At 39.4% G+C, this 25,851-nt stretch overlaps 2 protein-coding genes across 5 annotated transcripts in view; both read right to left on the bottom strand.

Moving 5' to 3' along the window:
- Positions 1–1,508: 1,508 nt before the first annotated feature.
- Positions 1,509–22,239, bottom strand: tpm2 (tropomyosin 2 (beta)). Of its 4 annotated transcripts, none has more exons than XM_071926131.2 (9): positions 22,016–22,239; positions 19,972–20,097; positions 12,593–12,726; positions 11,367–11,484; positions 11,193–11,263; positions 9,917–9,992; positions 8,934–8,996; positions 8,650–8,719; positions 1,509–2,430 (listed from the first exon to the last, which is right to left on the bottom strand). In XM_071926131.2, the coding sequence occupies exons 1-9, from the start codon at positions 22,127–22,129 to the stop codon at positions 2,348–2,350; spliced, it is 855 nt and encodes a 284-aa protein (XP_071782232.1). In that variant the 5' UTR covers positions 22,130–22,239; the 3' UTR covers positions 1,509–2,347. The 4 variants fall into 4 exon arrangements, with proteins under 4 accessions (XP_071782232.1, XP_071782230.1, XP_071782231.1 ...); XM_071926129.2 differs by lacking the exon at positions 9,917–9,992 and adding an exon at positions 9,470–9,545; XM_071926130.2 differs by lacking the exon at positions 1,509–2,430 and adding an exon at positions 6,756–7,181.
- Positions 22,240–23,481: 1,242 nt separating this feature from the next.
- The window catches only part of tln1 (talin 1), a 93,852-nt gene continuing 91,482 nt past the window's right edge, over positions 23,482–25,851 (bottom strand). Inside the window, exons 56-57 of the mRNA XM_071926126.2 lie at positions 25,231–25,356; positions 23,482–25,077 (exon numbers count right to left, since the gene is read on the bottom strand). Of these exons, the coding sequence (XP_071782227.1) occupies positions 24,943–25,077; positions 25,231–25,356 (261 nt within the window). The 3' untranslated portion in view covers positions 23,482–24,942. The remainder of the gene's footprint in view (positions 25,078–25,230; positions 25,357–25,851) is intronic.

Below are 25,851 nucleotides of genomic sequence, written 5' to 3'. Positions count from 1 at the left end.
TGGTGACAAGGACAGAAAATATGTCATGTAACCCCGCACACCCCCCACACTGCTTTGTGTATACGTATTTGAGTTAATGTTGTGTTGTACGCTTTTCCATCCTATTTGTTTTGTTTTTATTTTTCTCTTCTTTTTTCATTTTACTTCTTGCCTTGTTTAAAATGCTAAAATATAAATAACAATTCTAACTATATATATATATATTTAAAAAAAAGAAGACGTGAAATTAGCTACTGAGACCATAACCTCTTAAAAAAAATGATTGACTTTATATTTTGAGTGAGAAGTTTAGTTGTGGTCCCATTGAGTTGCATGGAGTTGGGCCAGGTTTGGAGTCTTTTTGGAGCCGGTCTGTATGGACGTTAGAGGAATAGCCGTCTGCCGCTACTTCCTTATTGGCTTCAAAATTCACCTGTGGTTTTGGCTGCTTGGTTCATGAGCAGCTGCTACAATATCATGTCATGTGACAAGGGAGCACCTGTCCTGTTGTTGTTCCCCAATCACCTGACATTTTAGTTTTATAATATTGCCAATTTAATATGGTCCAATAACAATAATCAGAATTATAACAATTATAGCAGCAGCGACAACAACAATACTAATAATTATAATAATTATTATTATTTATTTGGTCCAGAAGGGCACTTAAGGTAAAGAACATGGTAGAGTTTTTCTTTTTTGTCGGAGAGTATGTTTATTTAATTTTGCAAATTTATGTAATCTGTTAGAACTATTTGGAGACTAAACATCAGTTATTGTTTCATGTACCATGTTGGCTTAGCTTTGGTGTTATCCTAGGTCAAATATATAGATCATATATAGATTAGGTACATTTTCTGAAGACAGAAGTGTAGACTAGACATTACAAGCAACACATACCAAATTTATATTTGAAACATTTGTTTGGGTCGGCCGTTAAATGTAGTATAAAATATTGATTAACCAGTAAAATAGACGCAATGTTTAATTTTATGTATTTGTAACATATAATGTAATAAATTGTATTACATCACGTCAGCATTTGCTTGGATGATCAATTGATGAATTAATAAGTATATGCCAGAAAGATATACGTTTTCATATGTGCTTTTCCTACTTCTTATATGATGTGTTTTAAGATGTGCAAACCTTAGATCTGGGCCCAATGAGCTATCAGTATTTTTTCATCTTACCCTTGTAGCCCATGATGTATCAGTATAATATTGAAGTATTTGTGAATATCTGCTGTAGGCAATATTGCCATTGTCCTTTGCCCAGCAATGTTGCCTATGTATATGTACCTTAGTGGCTGAGCACATAAAATATCATAAATATCCTTGCAAATAGTTGTTAAATTAATCCTTTTTTTGATGGTTGGGCACAAAAGTTTTGAACCACATTTTTTTTTCTTTACCCTATGCTTATCTTTTCATAATGGATCTCTAGCTGTAAAATATTGACATCAAGTTATTCATACAAAGAGAAATTCAACCGTGAAATTGAAAGCATGACAACACCTCTTGCCGCCTTTAGTCTTTTATTTGTCTTAAACAAAGAGCTTCCACTGTTGATTTTGCATAAGTACATGGGTAATAAAGTGAAAAATAATCAACTGCAAATACCTTCCTTAAAACTTTTAAAGGAACCAAAATTGTAATCATCATTAGCACAACTGCATTTGGAGAAATCACACCAGCAATCAATCACCCTCTGGAATTAATACAGATATCTATCTATCAACTATCAATCAATCAAAGACAAATGGATGTTTCAGACTCAGACAAGTATGAGTATTTTCAACCTCATTGTAAAACATACATACATATCTTGCAATCATTCAATTTAATTATTTCAATGTATTTTATTCTATATTAAGGCCATTATTCAAAATCCAAAGGACGTCACCACAACAGCTCCCAAAAGTACATTCATTTTCAACTTCAAAACAATGTAACACAAATCCTATTTTTATTGGTGTAGTGGTATAAAATCTGTTGTATTATTGGTAAATGATTTATATTACTAATCTATACTAACTTGAACTAATAAAACTTTTATTCAATTCAGAATGTTGAGGTATCATATTGTTATTATTTTTTTAAACAAAGCTAAATAGCAGCCCCTTTCCAAGTTTGAGTAGGCTATATACTTATTGCCTCATAATTGACTTCTGACAAAAAATTTGCTTTTCCACTGAACCAGCAAACACATGTAGATATTCTGTCGCTCAAGTTAATACATTAACAATAACAACTGCTATTGTAGAATGGTCTGCAATTGTGCATCTGGGAGCTTTGGGCACTTTAAGCTTTTTTGTTTGGTCGTCGTCTCTGTTTGGTCTTGCTCTCTGTTGTTCACCAGGCTCTCTTTATAGATTGTTGAGCTCCAGGAGGGTTTGGTCCAACACTTGGTGCATGTCTAGGTTTTCTTCTTTAGCTTGGGCCAGTTTCTCTGGTGGACGGGACAAAGCAAACAGTTGAGCACTCAAATATATCAACAGCCTATTACCTGGAACTAATAATACTGAAAATGAATGCAATGTGTTTTTCTACACATTACTATATCCAGTGTTTTTGAGCACTTTATGAGTGTAAAATGTTGCAGGACGGCATTTCAAACCTGCATGAGCACTAAATTAAATGACTGCGGTGAGTGTCCATCCATTCTAGTGATTGGTGATCTGCCATGGTGATAGGAGATTCCCTGTGCATAGACTGTCAGCGGAGGTTTTACATTTCAGGATGGAGCTCTTACACAGGACAGCTGTTGTACCATGAAGTGTCTCTGGATGTTACACTGAAACTGAAACTGTGTGACAACAAAGGCAGTGCCTGGAGGCCTATGCCAATGGTCAGCCAATGGTCTAGATGTAGATATCAGCTGCACAGAATTCAGCAACCTAGTTAGGCATGAATGTGAGTTGATATCTGCCCCTATTCAGTAAAACTATTACAAAATGTAACATAATACCAAAAGCCTCCGTGTTGAGTGGTAGTCACATTTGTGAATGTCATTCTCCACTAACTTATCAAATAAATAAAAAAAAAAAAACTTAACCCCTTTTCATCAACTCATCATCAAGGGCAATGAAAATGTATAGACTGCATTTACATGCACACTAATATTCCCTTAATATTTGGGATATTCAAGTATTCAGTTTATGAGCTGGTGCATATTAACATCATATTCTGTCATGGGTCATGCTACAGCCCATTGAGCCACCTTCAAAATCAATCATTGTGCTTTATTACATTTTTCTATCAATATTGTGGTTTAATAGATGCGCACTGTGTCTTGAGGCTCAGTATGGCATGTAGTTAGGAAGTTGATGCTGATTGCTGGCATGTGTTACACGGCATACTGGCTAAGCAAACAAAGGTCAAATTGTAGTGGTAACTAAACTAAAAATTGTTTATGTGCAGGATTTTGAGTTCTAGGGGTCACATTTTTCTAAAGGCTGGAACAGATGAATTTGAATCTTAAATAATACTAAAAAAAAAAGAAGAAATGGGGTTAAACCAAAGATTTCCAATAAATCCATAACTGAGTCTGGTTCAGTAGTCTGCTCTGAGATATCAGAGTCCGAAATATAGAATTCCAGAAATTAGATGACTTGGGACACAACCAAAACCTGTGTCCTGGCGAGGCAGGAGACATTTTGCATCTGTCACATAACGGGTCAGTGAAAGTTTAGAGAGTCTGACTTTAGAAAAATGTAGTCAATGCAACACCTTAAACTGTATCAAACTGTGCCTGGCACAAATAGATGTGCATCCATCCATTGCTCCTCAGTTATGTCAACCCCCCAAATCCTCCTCCCAGGCTAACATAACATATTCCATAGAAACATCTGTTAATGTACATAAGTAATCATAAAAATAAGACACTGCCCCTCTGGTTGGAAGACTAAGAGAGCATGGATTCCATGCTGTTGTGGAACTGTAGGAGGTAAATACAAGCCACTATACACCGGGCTGTAGCTGTACTTTTTGGACTAAAATGTGGAATTGGGCAGCTGTGGAAATAAGAGGGATTCAAACTGCAGTGACTCCGGCGGGGGGCATGTCTTGTGCGAACAACAGAAACTGCTACCTTTACCGGAAAAATTCAAATTTTACGGGTTTCATGTGTGAAAGGGGCTATGTAGTTACAAATTTGCGAGACTGTGGCAGATTAAATTTAGTACATAACATTTCAAAGGAAGGAAAGATTCCATCAATATATAAAGCTTTCATTTGGTTTAACCCCATGAGAGCCAACTTAATCCAGGGATAAGGGGCATTTAACCCTGGGTTAAGTGTAAAAACGTGCAGTTTGAAAGGCTCTAGAGATGCAACACAAATATTGCATTACAAATATAATTTTTTTTTTTTAACAAGATAAGCAATCTCCACAATACTGTGGCTGTACTCCATGTGTGCCATCTTAAATTCAAAAAGAACTCTATACTAGTAATAATACATAGTAATAATAACAATAACTAAAAAAAAGCAATAATAATAAAATAATAAAATTAAATAACATATATAATTAATAATAATAATAATAGTTTCAGTTTTCAAGCTCAAATTTCATAATTTTCCATGCCCCAATGCCCCAATTAACATTGAATGCTCATTCAAATCAAGCAAGTAGAGTGCAATAATATTCAGCTGCAATATATATACACGTTTTCACAAATCTGAACCAAATGTCATATAGGCAGACTATGAGTAAGAGTGGCAAGATTCACAAAGTTGACAGTTCAGTCTGTTTTCTGTACAGCAGGGAAAAATAGTTCCTTGGTAATAGCTGCCTACTGCTTGCATTTATTCCTGACAAAATCCCCATTTGTTTCCCATTGAAAAATACAAAATGCATTACCTTGGAATAATTAAATGCATGATGTTTACTAGGACAGTAGTGTTTGGATAGAAAACAATTAACAACAGTTGAATTTTTTTTTACCATCTATAAGGGGATTGTTTTGTGTGAAAATTTTGTATGAAAAATGTTTCATTTAATGTACTGTTTCATTTAGTGTACTTTCCATCATTATTCCAAAGAGGATAAAGTCCACACCAGGATTTAATACAGATATCAGTATCTTACTTCCTGTTTGCACCTGTGACCCAATAGTTAATGTCACTTAATGTGTAAATATGGAGGGTATTTAGTGACCACCCTTTCAATATGTGATGTGTGAATACTTCCAACTGACAGCAGTCTCTGCAAGAGGAATAAAAAGTTGGTTCTGAGTCCGCAGGAACAAGAGCATAAATCCACTTCCATTGTATGGTGTGGAAAGGTGGGAGCAAGCCAGCGTAAAGATGCAGGGAGAGAGAGAAAAGGGAAATGGGGTAGGGTTAGAGCAATGAAGGTCACGGTGCAATGGCAGACTACAGAAACAGAATATATAGACATTCAGAATAAGGAGAATAAGATAATCATTAGATAGACCAGTGGTACAAAAGAGACTGATTGACTTTAACCCTTTTTGTTCAGACAATTACGTAGCAATAAACAGCAATTTGAAATTATTGGTGTGAACATATTAAGTAATATATTGAGGATCTTGAAAAATATCTTTGTAGGTTAATCATTTAACAATAACACTGTCAAAAGAGGCTTGGCAGAAGCATTATCAAACTAGTGGCCATGTTGGGAGACCATTATGTAATTCCAGCACAACTGCCTAGTCTGAAGTAAGAGTCAACAAGAAATTTTCGTCAACTTTAGAGAGAGAAATGTCTTAATGATTGCTAGCGTACACAAAATCATCTACTGCTTTCATTGTGTAGCAATACAAAAGAAACATCACAGATTTGTTTAGACAGCTGTGGATTTACCTAGTGTTACCTAGCCTAGCTACCAGGACTGGTAGCTAAATCTAAGGCATTAGCATGACTATAACATTACTTCCCTACTGACTACAATTGCTATTTTTTCTTAATACTAATCAGATAACACTTTCTTATTTTAAAGAATGTGAAGGCAAACTGAAACTGGTGTTATAAGATCACTGTAATTGACTTTTAGGCTGCGTTCACACGTAGCGTTTTTTTCCCCAACTGCCAGCACCATTTTTTCTTGAAAGCAACGGGAAGCGGCCGCAAGGTGCACAAAAGGCAGCCGCTCCCCAAAAAGTGATCCGAGCGCTTTCAGAAGATGAAAAATGTTCCAACTTTTCAGAAAAGCGGCGGGTGACGTGAACCACTTTTTTCTCAGCCAACCAATCGCGATGAAGGAGAGGCTGGCCGTTCCCCATAACAACAACCGAGATGGAGAAAGTCAAAGTGCCGGTGGAGAAATTGGTTGTTGTGATAAGTGAAGTTCCGTTACCACAGCACCAATCATAAAGGCAGTATGGGATCATACTGGACTTGTATTGGGAATATCTGGTAAGCCTTTGCTTGTTGCTCAATGCTGTACTGTCTGATAGAAGTGCTAACCAGCTGGTTAGCTAGCTAGCCAGCTACTCAGCTAACGTCAGATGATGTTATTGTGATCCGCTTTTTATTTCTCCTCACAAAAAGCGCTCCAGCCACACAAAAAAAACACTATGTGTGAACACAGCCTTACAGAGTAAAGTTTGTCACGTGTTCATAGGTTCACTAGCGGGCCTCTATAACAAGCCGGTGCTGGTTTTCCACTAACTTTTATAAAATTTTCCACTGTCAAATAATGAAGATGGTATCGTGGTTATGCTGAAACTGCGATATTGAGAAGGTAGACACACAAAGAAGAAAAAACAGGCAAGACGTGACTGAAAGGAGCCAGAAATGCCAAGAAAGAGTTTCATAGATTTATTACAGAAGGGAAGAAGGGAAAGATCTGAGGAGAAGTTTTACATCAATATGTAAATACAGAAGACATTGACTGAGGCTACGAAGATCTCAGTAGAAGAAACAATGTCGGCACCTGACACAGATAAAGGTGAGTAGGACAATGTTCCTGAGGGGTGGGGGGAATCCAGCTCTAACTTATAATATATTATAAATTATATATATTATATTATAATTCTACACTGTCCTATGCAAACGGGTACCACTGTGGAATGGAACAAAACGACAAAACGAAAGCAGAGAAGTAGTTCAGAAAAGGAGGAGGAGGAGGAGCAGAATGGAAGCGAGGGAGCGTCTAGAGTGTGGTCATGTCGTTGAGGGCCAGGTCCAGCTCCTCGCTGAGAGCCTTGCCCTTCAGCTTCTGAGCATACACTTCGTCTGGAGGGGGGGGGGGGGGGGGGGGGGCGGACAGGTGGACAGACGGAAAGACGGAAAGACAAGGGATGTGCCAGACAGACACAGGGAATGGAAATGGAACATGGGCGATGGGACAAAAAAAAAAAGCAAAGTACAACAAAAGAAAAGTGAAAATGAGATATACACTGATGTAATACGATATAAACGTCCGGCTGAATCACCAAAACACAGTGATGTCATCAGAGTCAGGCGGTTACCACAGCACACCAACCACAAGTAACAGCTTCAGTAAGCATCTTTCAGCAAAGAGGTAATTCAGCCATGACCCCTACAGAATGGGCGCAAATACACTAGGGGTGAAACGGTTCCGGAAAGAAAAATAGTGCCGTATGTTTCTAATTCCTTTTTTTATAGCTGGATGACTGCAGTGAATCTACACAGATATACTTTGTAGTGACACTAGCCTACAACGCAGGGGTATTTGATGTTATAATTAAGTGGCGTATTTACTTTTGAAAGAAGTCGGTTGATTTACTTATACTGGACTTGAATTTTTAGTGAAAGATTTTGAAATAAATATATTGAGTAAATTGGATATATACACGGAACCGAACCAAAACCGCGATCCCAAAACCGAAACCGTGAGTTTTCTGAACCGTTACACCCCTAAAATGCACTCCAAGTTATCAGGTCATGCAGCCTTTGTCCCCACATATTCCACTTCAAACTCCTAAGTGCAACACGTCAGGAAAAATAGCTTCAGTTTCATGCCATGCCTAGTATTAGTCTAGCAAACACCACAATCCATCTATCTGTCTGAGCAAAATGTTTTATAGAGATTTTCATACCAGCTATCTCAATGACCTACATTCTACCAAAGTATAAATCTACTTAATATAGAAGGCTTTCAGGTGACGTAACACCCTCTGGCAGCAATGTTGGAGGTCCGACAATATCTGTGAACAGCTTGTTTTTCTGTTTTTCTACCTGAACAAACTGTTAGCTAGCTAACTAGCCAGCAGGATAATTTAGCAAAGCAACCAATGTTAATTTTAACATGTAACTACTAGTCATTAACACTAGCTTCTACTAGATACGGTAGCTAGTGCAACGTGATTATGTGAGCTAGATGTGTTAACAAGACAGCGGTACTGGTGAAATGATCAGATCCCTGTCAAAAACAGCACAGAAATTAACCATGTCTATTCAATTTTGACTGCATAACTAGTCAGGCAACACGCGCTGTAATAACTGATCAGGGTTGGACCAGCAGAGCAGCAATTACAGATGATAAGTTCCCTCCAAAAGCCAATCTTCACTTCAATGTCAACAATGGAACTAGGATTATAGCGAAGGTGTTTATTAATGTCATCTTTTTCATGCAAGAATAGAAAGCAGATGTGTTATTAAGAGAACATCTACTGGTGTCAGTATGAGATGAAGTCTAGATGAATAGATGGCCGAGAAACAACAGTTAGGTGTTAAATACCTTCCAAATCGTCAATGGTCTTCTCCAGCTTGGCCACAGACCTCTCTGCGAACTCAGCACGGGTCTCAGCCTGGGAAAACACACCTCAGTACATGAGGCACACGTGTGGAAAAATGCAGTCTGCCACAAAGTAGTCATTTGCTCTATTACATTTGGTTAATATTGGGTAAGACAAGTGGAGAAAGCCTGAGAAAGACTATTGCAAAGTGTAATTGCATAAAAAAAACAATAAACAATTTCTATGATGGACTAAAGAGTATAGAAAGTAATTCAGGAGACCTCACCTCTTTAAGTTTGTCAGTAAGAACTTTAATTTCCTCTTCATATTTGTCCTCCTTTTGTGAGTACTGCAATCAAAATATGGACGGTATTAACAAGCAATTAAAGTAATTACTGTTTGATTGTATTAATTTGATGCATTAATTGAATAGCAGTTTGGGAAACTATAAATAGGGTAATTTTGCATAATTGGGATTGAAACACAAAATTAAACAACTCAAGGGAATCTGAAACTTGTCATAATATCATAATACCGTTAATATCATCATAATGTACAATCATATGAAGAAACCTTCCATCTTGAGAAATGCAAAGAACTTTAGTGACGCAAAGCAAAGCCTTCCCTCCCTTCAGGACTGTTCTGGTAGTAAGACCTGTTACACTAGGCCAGGGGAATTGCCACATTCATATAATGACTTTTGCTTTTGAAAATAGTCACTACAGTACATCTCATACAACCAGGGTGCATAAGATATACGTGGTCTGGTTGGCCAATCCTGAGGCTGAACAGACAAGGCCTGCTCTACGGCTCCTACTGTACCTTGTCAGACTGGGCCTCCAGAGACTTCAAGTTGTTGGTGACATTTTTCAACTCTTCCTCAAGGTCACCTGATTTACTGAGCGACGGCAGAAAGAAGAAAAGCAAGAGAAGAAAAAAAGGAGCAATTTGAGAGAGAGGACAGCAGAGGAGAGCGATCCCCGACTGGTGCTTAAAGGAAAGGATGCAGGCGGAAGGGTAAACGGATAATAGCCCAAATAAAATAGGATCCTTGATAGTCTTTGACTGAAAGCAAAAGTCGTATCAAGGATCCCAAACACACAGGGTAACCATTGCTTGAAGCACATGGTCCATGTCGCAGAGTGAAAGTGCAGGTCGTAAAGGAAAATTGAGGGAGGAGTGAAGAGGCTACAGGCCAGAGGATGGAAAGGCAGCAGGTCAGCTCATCAACAAGGTTTAGAACTGGACCCTGGTGCGGTCCGAAAGTACCTCATCCTCTCCGGACATCATGGACTTCAAATTCTGGTCCATAAGTCTAAGCTCCTCCTCCAGCTCCCTGACGCGACTGGGTTAGTCCACAGGCGGGAGGGCGGGGGTGAGGGGGGGGGGGACGGGGAGGTGGAGGCGGCGGTGTTGGTGTATTCAGGCATGCATTGCATAAAACACAAAAAAGGGAGAGAACACAAAACACACACACATCCAGGTGTCTCTTTGTGGTTAGTGTATCCGATGTCGATGTGTGTCACACATGGGTTTTCCGCACATGGGGCTGTAACAGAAGTGAGTTGAGCAGCAGGTGGGAAACACACAGGACAGAGAGGATACCTTTGATCCTCTTGCTAGTTACTGCTGTCGTGTGTTACGACCTGATGAGACTACGTTGGACTAGTCTCATTATTTATAGTCGGGGAAGGAATCCGTATACCTGCTGCTCCACAGCTCATTCCAGTTACTGAACTTACCATGCGCAATTTTATAATGTCATGTTGTTTCCATGCAACATTTACAACACCCATTATCCTCTACATTAACAAAACTTACTGGACTATTTTGCCTTATTATTGTGAATTATTAAATGCACAGACAACAACTGCATGTGTTATGATCACTGATGTACCGTTACAAACATATAGTACTACTATGAAATATAAAAATGATTTACAGTGGGTTTTATGTAGGCTTGGGCGATATCCAAAATGTAATATTGCGATACTGTTTTTTTTTCGGGGGTTTTTTCGTTTTTTTTTGTTCAGTTACATCAAATTTCTAGGCTATAATAATAATAATTGTTATTAACAGCCTAGAAATGTTATCTTACTATTCAAGCATTGGAGGAAACAATGGCCATTTGATCAAATTTGCTCATTCCTGCTATTTCCAGAAAAACGGGCTGATTGTGGAAAAGGGAACCCACTTAAATTAAAAAGACACATTTTTCACTTCAAGTATGATTATTTAAAATTTTACTATCCTACCACTAGTAGATTATAGATTTAAGTTTAAAAGCTTGTACAATTGTGATCTAAGCAACACATTGTGCCATGGCCGGGAGGGGTGGGGAACTTTTTTTTTTCCCTTTTCGGTGGGGGGTATCGTGGTAAATATCGCGACTTGGTCACAAAATATCACGATATTCAATAACATCGAATATCAGCCCAAGCTTAATTATGATCGCTGATGCACCATTACAAACAGTGAAATATAAAAATAATGCACAGCGGGTTTTATGTGGGTGTAAGTTAGCATGGCACAGGGGTTAACTTACGCCTCGGCCACCTCGGCACGCTCCTCTGAACGCTCCAGATCGCCCTCCAGGATCACCAGCTTACGGGCGACCTGCACACACACAACACACACTTAATCTGGAGGGCGGACTAAAAGAAGTCACAGGACCTACAGGATCCAGTCGATGTAACGTCTAGCATAGAGACAGACGCACCTCTTCATATTTGCGGTCAGCCTCCTCCGCGATGTGTTTGGCCTCCTTCAGCTGCATCTCCTGGATCTCCATCTTCTCCTCGTCTTTTGTGGCTCTGTTCTCTATGACCTTCATTCCTCTAGTTGACAGGGGGAACAGACAGCAATAAGCGGTCGCTTACAAACTAAATGGGCATCTGTGAAAATATATACTAGCTCTGGAGGCATGTAACTGCACCTCAAACCCTCAAACCTCCTGACTCATGCAGTACATTCAATAGTCCAGTAGAGGGCATATATGTTCCCTCATTCTCTTTTACAGTGGCAGAAATGTTGTTCATTTATAGCTTACTGAAATACTGTGCAATAATATTCTGCAGTAATAATATCAAAATGTTTGTAGATTGTTGCAGCAATGGGTTTTAGACTGGACCCACATTAGTTCTTATTGATGTGAATAAAGCTATTAAATGATGTGAACTTGTGGACTATATGTGATTCAAAGTGCGATCATGAAAATGAAATTTAGATGATTGATCAGATTCCACAATCAGTACACACATAGTGTAAAAAGCATTGACTGTAGGTATGCTTAGTACAATTATACTTATATATACTATACACTTTATATATAATATATACTGTAATTTCCATTCGATTAACCAATTAATCATTTAGTCTATGAAAAGTAATGACAAACGTCATGACAAATGCCCATCACAAGGTATCAGAGCCCAAAGTGATGCTTTAAAATTGCTTACTTAAGTCTCAGTAGCAGTCAAAGCATTCATTTTATAGTGATATGAAATGGAGAAAAGCAAGCAAATTTTAGCATTTGTGAAGCTGTAACCAACAAATTGATAAATGACTAAAACGATTAATCAATTATCAAAATTATAATCGATCCATTTTCGGATTAACTGATTCTTCGACTCATGTTTTCAGCACTAGTAACAAGGATATGCTGCTGCTTGGCTTGACTGAGAACACGGCTGGAAGTATTTTGTCTGTTCACTGCTATTGTTTTGTTCTCAACATATGAACCAATCAGCATAGAGCAGAAAGTGATGCTTTTTCCTCCATAATCTGATTTGTAATAAATGATATGATAATGAGAAATGTTTGAATATTCATTTTGACCAGACACTGAATAGTCAACCATGTGAAAGATAGAAGAGCATTTGAGGAAACGACTGATTCCCCTGCTTGATTCCAGGTAAATGGAGGTGAAGAGTCTACGCTCCTCACCTCTCGCTCTCGTCTGCGGCTTTCTCCGCCTCCTCCAGCTTTTGCAGAGCGGTGGCCAGTCTCTCCTGAGCTCGGTCCAACTCCTCCTCCACCAGCTGGATGCGCCTGTTTAGAGAAGCCACCTCCGCCTCAGCCTGCAAGGACACAGACAGACGTTTATGCATGTTGTGCCTCAGCTTGAACTATGAAACTCAAATAAGATTCCCTTTGTTCTTAAAGGTCCCACATTCTTCACTTTCCAGTGTTTTATTTTGTGTCTTGAGGTCCATTCAAAGCTGTTTGTGTGGTGTCATGTACCAAAAACACTCTCAATCCATTTTTACACGTTCATTTTCCAGCATCTCTCTGAGCCTTACCAAGAACAGGCTGTTTCTGTTGCCGTGTCTTTAAGGCTCATTAATATTAACGACCCCTCTGTTCTGATTGGCTAACCGTTCCAAGAGTGAAACATGAGACACCGCAGCCCGGCAGCTACAGGTAGGGAAAATTCTCTGGTAATAAACGATGACAACCGCTCAACTGCTTTGAAAAAAACACTTTGTTAGTCTATTATTTCTTACAGAAATGATAATGAGCGAACCTTTGTGACGCCACAAAGTTACGGAAGTCCAAACGGCTCGTTTAGAGGCTCGCTTTTCTAATATGGATTGTGTGGATTTAGTTGGCGACCGTGCGTTTTGATACTTTCACCATGTTTAGATAGACCATCCAACTCCTTTATCATCACAGAGGCAAGGGGAGTCCTGTTTTACACCATATGGGACCTTTAAGAAACATGCCTATGAAAAAACAACGTGGGATTCATGAAACACGCGCAGACTCTCGGTTGTTTGAGCACCCTTGGTGTATCCGATGATGAACACCACTTTTTGCACACACGTTTTCAAATGGAAAACGCTACTGGATAGGTGGAGAATGGCAAAGAGATGGATCCAAGAAGAGAAACTCAAACTCTGAAATTGAAATAGAAGTGTTGGAGCGAGAGAAAAAGAAAACTTTTTTAAAAGTGTGAGCGGTGGGGTGACAGCAACCGAGAAAAAAATCGCATGGCAAGAAATAACTGATGCTGCAACATCAGAAACACACACCTTGGATGAAATTAAAAAGAAACTTAAGTTTGACTTAAAGTTAGAATCCAATATAAAGTTGAGCTAGCGTGGCAGCGGTCAAAAAACCTTAAAAGCAATTCCCCCTTATAAATCCCAATAATCGTGAAATGGTACGGACATGCAGGAGCCTCATATTTCGCCCCCCCCCGCCCCTTAACTCCCACAATTAACTATAAGTGGTTAATGAAACACCCTTCATTAATATTGATGTGCACGCGTATGTGCTTGGCATTCCTTTCTTTGTGTAAGAAAATGGCAAAGCTGGAGTAAGACGGAAAAGAGAAAGAGACACTGGAGCTCTCTCCTCTTCACTGACGTTTCACCTCGATACCGGGGGAAACCCTACTTAGTGGCATTGTGCTAGAAAAGAGGGAGACACCGACATGGCATTAGAGGAAGATGAGACGGCTGCAGCTGCCATTATTTATAACCTTGTGACATCCAGTCCAATTGCTTAACACCTTGGATTTGTTGCAATTATTTGGGACAAATTGGGGTTCTGCTAAATGACTGTAACGCACTTACTTGAGACTAATTCACACCATATAAGCCTATAATGAAATGTAGGCCTATATGCTTTTTGGACAATTGATAGGCTTTCAAACTGAAGCCACAAAGACACTATAGTTGTAGACATTTTTATGACAGAGAATATTATTATTAGAGGGCTTTCTAAGTTGATATGGAGTAGGCCTGGAAATGAACAGGCATTTTTGCTTTATTTCACTATTTTTGGCATTGAATTCCTCATGTGGACTCTATGTCTGATTTTACATGTCATAGCTGAAGTGTTAAAAATAGCTCTATAGCACTATTGAATGTTTATGGTGTGTTATTGTTCACGATTTAAATAGGGAAATGCGTTTGGAGATGGTGCTTTGATGCGCACAGGCTATTGCTCTTATGATTGAATATAATATACAATATATAATATACAACATAATATAATTCAATCTGACAGAAGTGACGTATGGAGATTAAATGAAAGATGTTTGCTAAAAATCCTTATTCTCTTAATTAGCTTGTGGTGTTATGGTTGTTACATTTTTCTATTGTTTTAAAAAAAGACATTAAAAGATGCTTTGCTTGCTGACCATTTTGTTTTATGAATCATGTATCATGTAACAAACTAAAATTGAATAAGTCTCCAGGTAAAGATGGCCTTAGTAGTGAATTTTATAAACTATTTCAAGAAGATATGACTGGTTTTCTTTTACATGTGTTCAGAGAAGCGATAGATTTTGTAACACCTACACCTTCTATGACACAAGGCCGTATTACATTAATATTAAAACCAAATAAAGATCACATGCTAATAGAAAATTGGAGACCAGTTACTTATGATTAATGACGGAAAACTAGTGAACTACCACTTCCTGTGAATTTTTTCAAAGTAAAAGCCGCATTGACGACCATAGTGCTGTCATGTTTACATCTATCGCTCTGTATTGAATTCAGTGATTCCACTTAGAGTATTGTACGATGCTCGCTGTTCTGTATACCGCTATATTTAATTATTATTTGTCATTTTTCATAAAAAGACACATTTGACGCACTTATATGAAAGGTAAAATTCCTTATTTCCGGTCTTCTTCTGTGTACGCGTGCTAACTTGACGCAGTGCTGAGTACAGTATGCGAGTGAGTATAGTGTTTAATATCGTGTTACCCTCTCTCTGGCCTGTGTCTCCGTGTCCGCCTCCCTCTGCAGCAGCTCGGCGCGGTCCTCCGCCTCGTACGCCGCTTGCTGCAGCGTCTGAATTTTCCTTCTCACCGCTTCTATGGATGTTACCGCCGCCATGTTGCCAGAGACTCAACAGGTTCTCCTTCTCCGAGACGCGGCCACCGCGTTTCCAGAGCAACGGGGTCAAGCCCGTCAGAATCAAAACACTTCCGGTCTGAACTTCCGAAATAAAACATACAGCGCAACAATAGGGGGGTCGTTCCATTTGGTAACGATGTCTCCTCCTCGACTCCTCGGTGAAAGGCCACGGAGGAAACGAGGAGGAGAAACCGCTCTTATCTTTAAATTTTGTTTTGTGTTTTCTCAATCATGGTGTGCATAAAACACTGCTGTTATGGGGCATGTAATAGTGACAGTGGCTCTATGGACCAACAGTATGGCGGGTGTTCGCTTTAGAAATTTGCTGAAACCCAGGATGGAGCTGGACAAGTGTGTACAATGGATACATCATCATACACATGAGGAATTCAATGCCGGAAGCGACTTAGATGGCAAAGTAGTGAAATAAAGCAAAAATGCCTTTACACTCAGTTAATTTCCAGGCCTACTCCACATCAAATAATAATATCCTGTGTCATAAAAACATCTACAACCACAGTGGCTTTAGATAAAGCTGCTCGTTTGTCCACTATCTACATTTCATTATAGGCTTATATGGTGTGAATTTGTCTCAATTAAGTGCATTACAGTCTTTTAGCAGAACCCCAATTTGTCCCAAATAATTGCGACAAATTCATTCATTCTATTGGCTGGTCTCTGTGCCCTGTGATGTCACCCTCTATAGAGTACAACAGGTGGTGACATCACCTGGCTTTGGGCCTTTGGGTTTGGGGTTTAGTTGCTCTTTAAAGAGTAACTAAACCGAAAACCCAAATTTGTGGTGAAGCCTGACATCTAATGGTGAATGGTGCTATTGGCTGATCTTTGGTGCCAGGTGATGTCACCACCTGTTGTACTCTATAGAAGGTGACATCACCTGGCACCAAAGACCAGCCAATAGCAGATTGCCAGTGCAGTACCCTACTTTTCACCATTAGATGTCAGGCTTCACCACAAATTTGGGTTTGGGGTTTAGTTACTCTTTAAATTCTGTGTCAACCTCTACCTTCAGTAGTCTGACACATGTACTCAGTGGATGGGTATTAATCAAAATCCAAAATTTGGTCGAAATTACTTCAGGTGGGCGTGGCCAATGACATTTTAGCTTACAACTTGGCTCGTGATTGGAGGATTGCTATGAAACTTGCTTGGTAAATCTATTTGGAACATCTCTACCAAGTTTCGTTATTATATAATCATTGATATCAATGAGCCGTATCCACTTCCTTGTATACGTAGGCATTATCTAGGCCTACTTCTTCTTTCAACTTTACAAGTGCTAACTATGAGATAAGTGTTTCTTTTCTTCTTCATCTTCCTCTTCTTCAAAAAGACATCTTCAGTCATATCAACGTGTTGTGCTTGAAACCTTACAATCGCTGCTTGCGGCTATATGTATTATCATTATTATAAATATCATGATCTACACTTGCTGGTGCTCATCACTCAAACAAGCATTATTTTACTATTGCCAGCAAGTATTTTCTTTAACAGGAATAAATGCTCCTTTTTCTGTCTGGGTAGGCATACGGGTCTCCATGATGTGGCTTTTGGGTTGGTGCACTTGTACTGTGCTACAGCCTCCATCAGGCTGTTTGAGCTAGTAGCCTTCATGTGTTTTACTAATTATATATGGTAAAACGTTCTGAACAAAGCCTGATTTGACTCAGTGTGGTGTATCAGTTCTGTTTATATCAAATACTCCATGCCTTTAATTGATAAGCGGCCATTTGAAGACTTAGTTGATTTGGGCTTGGAAGTTTTGTAAAATTCATATAATAATGTTTTTAGCCTTCGACTAGATTTGGGGTATAACTCTGAGAATATCACAGTTTTGGAGGTCTGATGTGAGGTCTAGACTCTAAACTGGAACTATAATTTTGGAATTATGCACAAGCTTGTGAGTTGTGGTGACCAATTGCATAATATGCTTATGTTAAAGCTACTTAATTGCTCAAAACATGTTGTCCTTTATTTGTATCTGACTTATCCAGTTGCTTCTTTTTCATATATCCTGTTGCATGTATAAATCAGTGAACAAAGCACAACTTTATTTCCCATGGTGGAGATATTTATCTGGGAGCTGAATAACACCTAACAGAGGTCTCTGTGAAGAGAACTGGAAAGCATGACTATAAACAAGCGAATGCATTCCTTCAATTCTTTTCCCTCTTTGGTAACATCTTAGTAACATTACACACAGGAAGAGGAAAATAAAGTGAGTCCTCACTCTGTCCTGAGTCAGTCTAGCCAGAAATATTTTGTACAAGACGTTTATTTTAGACTGTTGACTGTTTCATAATGAATAAGACTATCCAAACGGCTTAAATCAAAGCTAAACTAGTTATTACAGTGCAAATGAAAAAAATATTTAGATTATAATTTTAAAGCAATATTCCACTTAGTTTTAACATGGGGGTTATTTGGCACTTGACCGTCATGAAAACCAGAATATAAAGTATTCACCAAGATCGGATGCAGCTGGACGAGTCTGTAGTGTTTGTAGCATATGAACGAGGCCAGAAAACAGCCGTAACATGTTTGTGACCAGATTCAACAACATATCCCGCTTTTAAGACAATAACGCAGTAATTGGTCTGTTGTCATTTTGCATTTCTATTCTTGGTTTACACTAAATTTAGTATTTAAAAATAAAAGTAGATCCGGTCTCCTAAACAGGAACTATCTCTCCTAAATGGTATCCCCCCGCTATGTTCTCGTCTATCAATAAAAATGCTATTTGGCAAAATTCTAAAACGTTGGACCAAAAGTCAATTGAAAATCACAGCAGCAGGATCTGTCGTTGAATCTGTTCACCAACGTGTTAAATGTCAGTTTTCAGTCTATTTTCTCGGCCTCATTCAAATGAATGGGAAGTAAAAATCTGAACGCTGCAAACTCGTCCAGCTGCATCCGATCTTGGTGATTAGTTTATATTCTGGTTTTCATGGCGGTCAAGTGCCGAATAACCCCCATGTTAAAACTAAGTGGAATATTGCTTTAAATGGAGTCTACGCCAAAGTCTGATTAAATAAAGCTTTTGAATTCGTAAACCTTTCCTGATTGAAAAGCATTTAAACATGACACTGTGCTGTAAATGGTGCTCGACCGAGCCCAGGAATGTGCCAAACGAGGAAACCAAAGCTGTCCAACCAAGAATCTGTCCGGATCCATTAGAATATATGGCATTTGCTTGGAGGTGCTGACAAGCTTTATGATATGTTTGTAGAATCTGATACTGTACATGTCAGATTTAATATGGCCTCTGCTGCAGCTGTCAGTGCTAGGATCGCCGCTCAGCACCATTTCTCCACTGGGACTGATGGCGGCCGTTTGGAGGAGGGGAGGCTTGGCTTAAAATGGATATGACAATTTCATATTTGTCAGATCTTAGAGGAAAACTCCCTACAACCGGTTTGAAGCGGGAGGGTAGAGGGTGAAGTGTGACAGCAACAAAGTGTGCAGTGCATATTTAAACCACAGGAGGACACTGCGAAACCAAACCCCAAAATGTTTAGAAGTGATTTATTCATGGGTTGATTCACAGAGACACTAGAAATTAAGGGATTTCTTTTGCCTTTTGCGCATGGTTTACAGGGTTATTAATGAGTTATAAATGGAAAGTTCCTGCCTCCCTGAATTTTACATTAAATTACAAAGTAAGCAGTCAAACATTAAGGGGTGTTTAAGGAGGTTTTAATGGGGTCTCCTCCATTAATAACTCCCTTAACTCATTTTAAGGGGATTTTGCATTAATTAAGGCATGTCAGTGTATGGTTATTTTAAGGGATTACTGGTTCGTAGAGTATAGCAGACCTAGGACTGACAGTACCAGTTTGTAAAAATGTAATTAATGGTCTAAAGCGGTGATGAATTGATGTAGACATATGGTCAAACAGCATTGGTATTGATTTCAAAAAGGCCTGAAAGAATATATAATTATTTATATAGAGTGTAAAGACCATACATCCACAATTTCGACGCACCATACTATCAATGTTGTTTAGTCGCCTACTTTTGGTCTACTTAGGGGTCCTTGAGGGGATTCCAGGGGGTCCCCAGCAAATTGATCAATTGGTAAACTTCAACATTACTTCATTTACAAGAAGTTAATTAGAAAATGTAGAAAAATGACTATTTTGATCATAGTTTCACTGTTATCTCTCTTCCTACAATACAGATAGTCATGGAATTCTGGACAAAATCATATCTGACAATAAAAATATTCTCAGATTTGGGTCAGAGAGACAAAATCTCATCAAATGGGGGTCTGTGGATAAAGGGTCCTTCATATGAAAAATGTTGAGAATCGTGGATTTAGACAATGTGGTGTGACGTTTGTGGTGGAGGAATATGAATTCAAGCACATCCACTCCACAACACATATCATATGGTTGTTCCCATGTTTGTGAAACTCCCATCACTCACGTCTGCTGCCTTCTTCTCCGCCTGCTCCAGCTTCTCCTGGGCATCCTTCAGCGACTCCGAGTATTTGTCCAACTCGTCCTCCACGCCCTTCAGCTTCTTCTGCAGGCCCAGCAGCTCCTCTTCCAGCTTTCACATAAATATACAATACAAAATACACACAGACAAGAAAGACGAAGCATGCTGTCAGACGATTGTACAGCTTGTCGGCCACACAACGAACCATGGTCACAGATCATAGATCACTACAAAGTCAGACCTAGTTGCGTAACTGAAGAGGATCTTTCGGAGGGTGTAAAGGAAACACTGAACATCTTTCAGCAGAAGAATCGCTTGAAGACTTTTTTTGAATATAATTTCCTTTTCTCTACAAAAAGTGTCCAGAGTCTAGAGGGGATGCTGTTAAAGAATTTCACTTCATAACTCTGTCCATTTGTGATCCAATGACTCATTTTGAAAGATTGTCATCATTAGCCTTCAAGGCCTATAAAAAGCCAACGGTGAATGACAGTGATGTGGCCCGAACACAATGTCCCTACCCTACGACAAATGTCCTTTCTATATTACATCTAACGGACTCTACCGGTCTGCAGCTATGTAAGGCTTCTGGGTCACAAATAGCCTTGGACAGTTCTGATCCCGGAGCTGGCATTGTGGCAACCCCCAACCCACCCTGAACCCTCTCTCTCTCTCTCTCTCTCTGTGGAACAACAATTCAAAGAAGGTGAGGGTCTTTAACGGGAACACTAAAATAGACATGCCACCATTTGAGGCGCCTGGGCCGAGAGAAATGATTGTGCTGGAATTGTCGTAGCGATGAGGTGGGATCTTCCGGGAACAAAGACTGGGGTAGGCAGTTGGACTATTCATAGGTCGCAACCTGACCGTGTCAATTAAACGACGGAGCTGGGCAGGGTGTAAAAATAGTCGTCCATAGGCGTACATCTCTTTGGTCTTCAGAAACAAAAGCTTAAATGATTCCATTCCCCAACTTGGAAACTGAGGTTTCCTGTGGTTTCGCAAACACACAGCAGGGATCGGCGAATGGTGACAGGCCGAGGGAGTTTCTGATTTCCATACCTCTGGGAACTTTTGTTACTTAGGGGGCTTAAGCGGAGAGAGGACTCATGTAACATCACTAGCGGTGACTAAAAGCTAATAATAACTATGATGTGTGCAGAGTAAATCCACAGTCTGCTGTATATATGATATATGAATGGGACACCGAATTTTTTGAGATTTTTGGAACATGAAAGAGATTATTCCGTTATACAGTATGTTAAGATTGTACCTCACTCGTCCATCTGTTGGAGCTTGACTTTAGCCATGATTCAATACATCTCCTGACTAGTGAAAGGCTGAAGGAGCAGTACTTTGCAGCCTTCCGTAGTAAACACATTCACTCAAGGATGCCATTCGATTTTTTTTCCCATGGGTGAGGATAGGGAGTCCCCAGTCAGTGCCCATGGAAGGACATATGAGGAGACGATGAGGTTGATAAAGAGGGTGACCAAGAAGGACACCGTGCCAAGATGGCTTTCGGATTCTGAGGATGAAATTAAGATCAAAGCGAGCCAGCGATGTGACTCCCTCACCAGCACTTTTAGATCCTTGGGTGAAAATAAGCAGAGGGAGAACCACCTTGGGAGATTAATAAAAAGTCAAATAAAAAACTTCACACTGGGCCTCATAAGCATGTATTCCATTAGAAATCCGTAGAACACCTGAACCCGATGTCCATCACTGGTCCTCTCAAGAAATTCTCAAATCCATAACCAATGGCAAAATATGCCTGTATATTGAATCTATTACCAAAAAATACTATGTGGTCCCAATTTAATCTGTTGTCCTCCTTATAGAATGTTTGTCCCTTATGATCACTTCTAATATTAGGCAACAGAATTGTCAGTGACTGTGGTCTACTTACAGAATCCCACACAAAATATTGATATTGTATTTATTTCAGGTGACAAAATGATTAAGCTGCTTTCCTTTTAAGAAAAGGCGAAGTGCGGTGTAGTCCTATACTCTGACAGTTGTCCCATACCTGTTTACATTTGTCCTCTGCCCCCTTTTTGTCCCCCTCAGCCTGCTCTGCCCGGTCAATAGCATTCTCCTTATCCAGCTTCAGCATCTGCATTTTCTTCTTGATGGCCTCCATGTTTCCTTTGGATGCTTGTTCTCAGCGCAAGAAGGAGAAGGGCAGTGAGTGCTCTCGGCAGATGTAACGATCTCTGCACAGACAGAAGCGGACAGGAGCGCACAGGAGAGCTTGACTGAGCGGCAGGGAGAGAGCTCAAGGATGGAACTCACGAGCCCCAGAGTTTTTTTTTGACGTCACGCGGATCCGTGGGGGATGTTGCCTATGTTTGGTCAGGTGGAGTTTATTTTCTAATCTTTGAGGTGTGGCGTTTCTCTCCTAAATATATCTGAATATATCATGTGATACAATGAAAAGATCGTCAATGTTTTATCACGTTTACAGGTGTGTTTACATGTGTCCATTTACCACATGGACAAAAGTCACCACTAGCTTTAAAGTTGATTTCTACAACTAGATAAGTACACCTAGCCCCGATATGCGCCGTTCTCTCTTGGATAGTGAGACCGTGAAGCCAAACTCCATTTAAAAATGTGGGAGTTTAACCCTGCGTTGCTGTTTGGCAAACATTACGCACGCTATAAAATAAGACTCGGGTCTATTCTGAATCGTCAGGAAGCATTCATCAATTCGGCATACATCCAATATACCATGTAACATTTATTTAAATAATTTTCAACTTTTGCAATCGGTTTGCTTGCTATTTCCACGTGTGCGTTTGCCGTCAAGCAAGGCAACATGACACCAGATTTTTGAATGCATTTGGTGCAACATTGTTTCCATTCAAGAGAGAACGACAGATACTGGCGCCGAACTAGGCTACAAACTTATGGGTTCATTTTTGTAAGACAGTGCGCCTTGTAGTTGCCAGTAGAGTTACCATAGAAAGGAGAAGCCAACTAGTTCTGAGGTATAATATGACTTCAAATGAACTAGCCTATAGGCGTACGGTTACATTTGACTGAGATATTCGGATTAAATTTGATTTTTTTGCCAAAAAGTATTCCTAGCATAATTAGTTAGGCTATACTTTACTGAGAACATGAAATTAGACTTTTGCATTGGAGACAGTGCATATTAAGCATCAATAGGCTACAAAAAATTATCTATTAATGAATAAATCCAGTTGTAATTTCTATTACTATAGTAGCCTACAGTGTGACAGGCTATGCATTAGGAAGTAGCAAACGTTTGGCTATGGAGTTAATGCTCAGTTCAGAAGTGTAGTTACTGAGTGGGGATAAAATGTGTAGTGAAGATTTGATTAATTTATGTGCTTTCTCATTTATCTGTTCATGATTATACACACAGAAATTATATTCTTTTAAAGCTTAACCTTAAACTTACCCTTGTCTCATCAATCGGTTGAGGAATAGGGAAAATCAAATTGTTAGAAATTGGATGAGGCAGCGTTGTCAAGGAAAACCAGCTTTATTGACCATAAATCTCTTTTACAGTGCCCATGAGGTGGTACTACCATAGCAATAAATTTAAACCATATTGAAGTCAAAATGTGACAAAATAATAAAAAAAGGAAACATATCTTGAAACTTTGTGTGATTACACAAACTCAGTCACTTTTATATTAGGAGTACTGGTTCAGCTCTGCCATTTCTTGTTAAGATAAGAAAAGAAAAAGAACGTGTATAAAAGTGGATTTATATGAAGTTCTGTTACACTAAACAAATGATTAAGTGCACTTAAAATGGGTAAATGTTAACAGTTACGTACACTTGGAAAATACATTACATAGGCACTTTTTATGCATTGATATGTTGAAAAAACAGGCTTAAAATGAGGCCTCTGACATAATACGATTGTACTGGGACAACAGGAATTACCCAAGAAATAGAGATCTATTGCTTCAGAAAAAACATTGGATACTGCCAATGACTAGAAAGCATATTACAGTCTATATCTTTAAGAACTTAACCAATAAACAGCCCCCCAAAAAAGCTATTCATGATTCAAATTGCAACGTCCTGAAGTAAAAAAAATATATGGCTTGATGATCTTTATAGAAATAAGATAATTAATCCAATCTAGTCCTAAATAACTGCTTAAGTCTAAATGTTGACACAAACATAGAGCTTTTATTAATATAGAAATTTCATCAAAGATACCATTTTAACTCATTTCATAGCTCAATCTATAAAAAAAATGATATGTTTTCCCCCTCAGATTTGTTGTGTTGCAAAGGAAATCATCGCAACTCTGGTCCAAATTGCAACGCAATGCAGTTCAATGTCCTTAGTTCAGATAAAAACACAATCTTGACAAACATAACTGATATAACAGTCACACACTTACTCTCTGTTCGCCCATAAACATTTCCAAAAGTTCTCGTGCTCACAAAAAAAAAAAAAAAAAAAAAAAAAAAGTATCTATATGTATAATGGTAGAGGCACGCATCATTTATTGATGGACTTCACCAGTGAGTCAATATGGTCTTTGATTGATAAATCTTGTGAATTAAGCAAGTAACACAGTGTGTACACAGTGAAGACATGCAATCCAGATAAAAAAAGGGCTAAAGGACCCAGACATTATATTAAAATATATATGATCAAAAGCACAGTTACCTTAAAGACTTGCATAATTGCTTTGCATTATCAAAATGAATGATCAGTGGCACTATTATGCTCATGAATGTATGAAAATGAAACAAGCAAAACACATTAAAAATAAACATCCTGATACATCTTTTCAATCTTATACCCCCGATAATTTCTTTTAGTCGATTTGCCCAATGTTAGTCCTATACGAAAGCATCGTTCCTTAAAGATTCCCCCCTCCTTTCTAGCTAGGGTAAGGCCCTGAGCGTCTGATTTGTCACCGCTGTGTTAGAGAAATGCTTATGTAGGCGCGTCATCTCACTGCTCCTGCCCGTCCTCCCGCAGCTCGGAAGGCAGGAACTTGTACTGCTGCTGCCTGATCATGGCCAGCTTCTTCCTGGCCTCGTCCAGTTCCCTTTCTTTCCGGAGCATCTCCTCCTGCGCGGCGATGATCTGCGAAACGCAAACGGAGCGGGGTCAGTGCGCTGAGGAAACATCTGAACTTGAAATACAGATCCAGACGGCGGCGCACGGGCTTTGACGGGAAGTACAACAGACACTTCCGGTCCAAAGCCGCCCATGCTGCTTTTCGCGACTCCTACTCACCTGAGCGATACCGCCAACCATCTTACTCTTGACCACCACGGCCTGGTCGTCTTGAGCGTCGAAGGCCGCTTTCTGCGCCGCCTTCACCAGGTTATCGGAGGCTCTCTTGACGGCGTTTCCTGCGGCCTGTGGAATGGTAGAATCGACCGTGATTCAAGATGACAAATTCACGTCCTCAGACGCTAAACAAGTGCTTGTATGGACTATCCTAGGAGATTAGGGGAAGGCAAGTTAAAGTTATGAAAAGCAAATCCTCTGTCCACTTAGTAGATACCTAACATTTCTAATAGCTTGGACCATGATTTTGGCTTTCAGGGAACTTGGACTCAGACCCATGCAGAGTTCTAGAACCAGACTTATCAACCCTACTGATCATGAACAGCAACTCCTGGAAAGGGAATGTTAGCCCCCACCAGTGCTCAGGCAGAGAACCATAACAGTGTGTGTTTTTTTTTTTTTTGCTCAGCAGCTGGGAATAGCTTTAAAAGGCAACGAGGAGCTGCTTGCTGTGCTTCGTTCGAAGCAAAACATTTGTCTCATTTGGCAGCGCCTTTCAAACAAAGAGTAGTCCTTTTTTTTTCCTTTTGAGGCTCTACGGGAAGAAATCAGACACTGTGCTGG

The sequence above is a fragment of the Centroberyx gerrardi genome, chromosome 2, assembly GCF_048128805.1.
Source record: "Centroberyx gerrardi isolate f3 chromosome 2, fCenGer3.hap1.cur.20231027, whole genome shotgun sequence".
Classification (NCBI taxonomy): Eukaryota; Metazoa; Chordata; class Actinopteri; order Beryciformes; family Berycidae; genus Centroberyx; species Centroberyx gerrardi.
This window is presented reverse-complemented; position numbering and strand designations above follow the sequence as displayed.

Coding starts and splice junctions, on each gene's coding strand:
- tpm2 (XM_071926131.2), bottom strand. CDS start 22,129: ATGGAGGCCATCAAGAAGAAAATGCAGATGCTGAAGCTGGATAAGGAG. Junction 11,485..12,592: donor GCCGCAGACGAGAGCGAGAG/GTGAGGAGCGTA, acceptor CCTGTCAACTAG/AGGAATGAAGGTCATAGAGA. Junction 8,997..9,916: donor TGATGTCCGGAGAGGATGAG/GTACTTTCGGAC, acceptor TTTTGATTGCAG/TACTCACAAAAGGAGGACAA.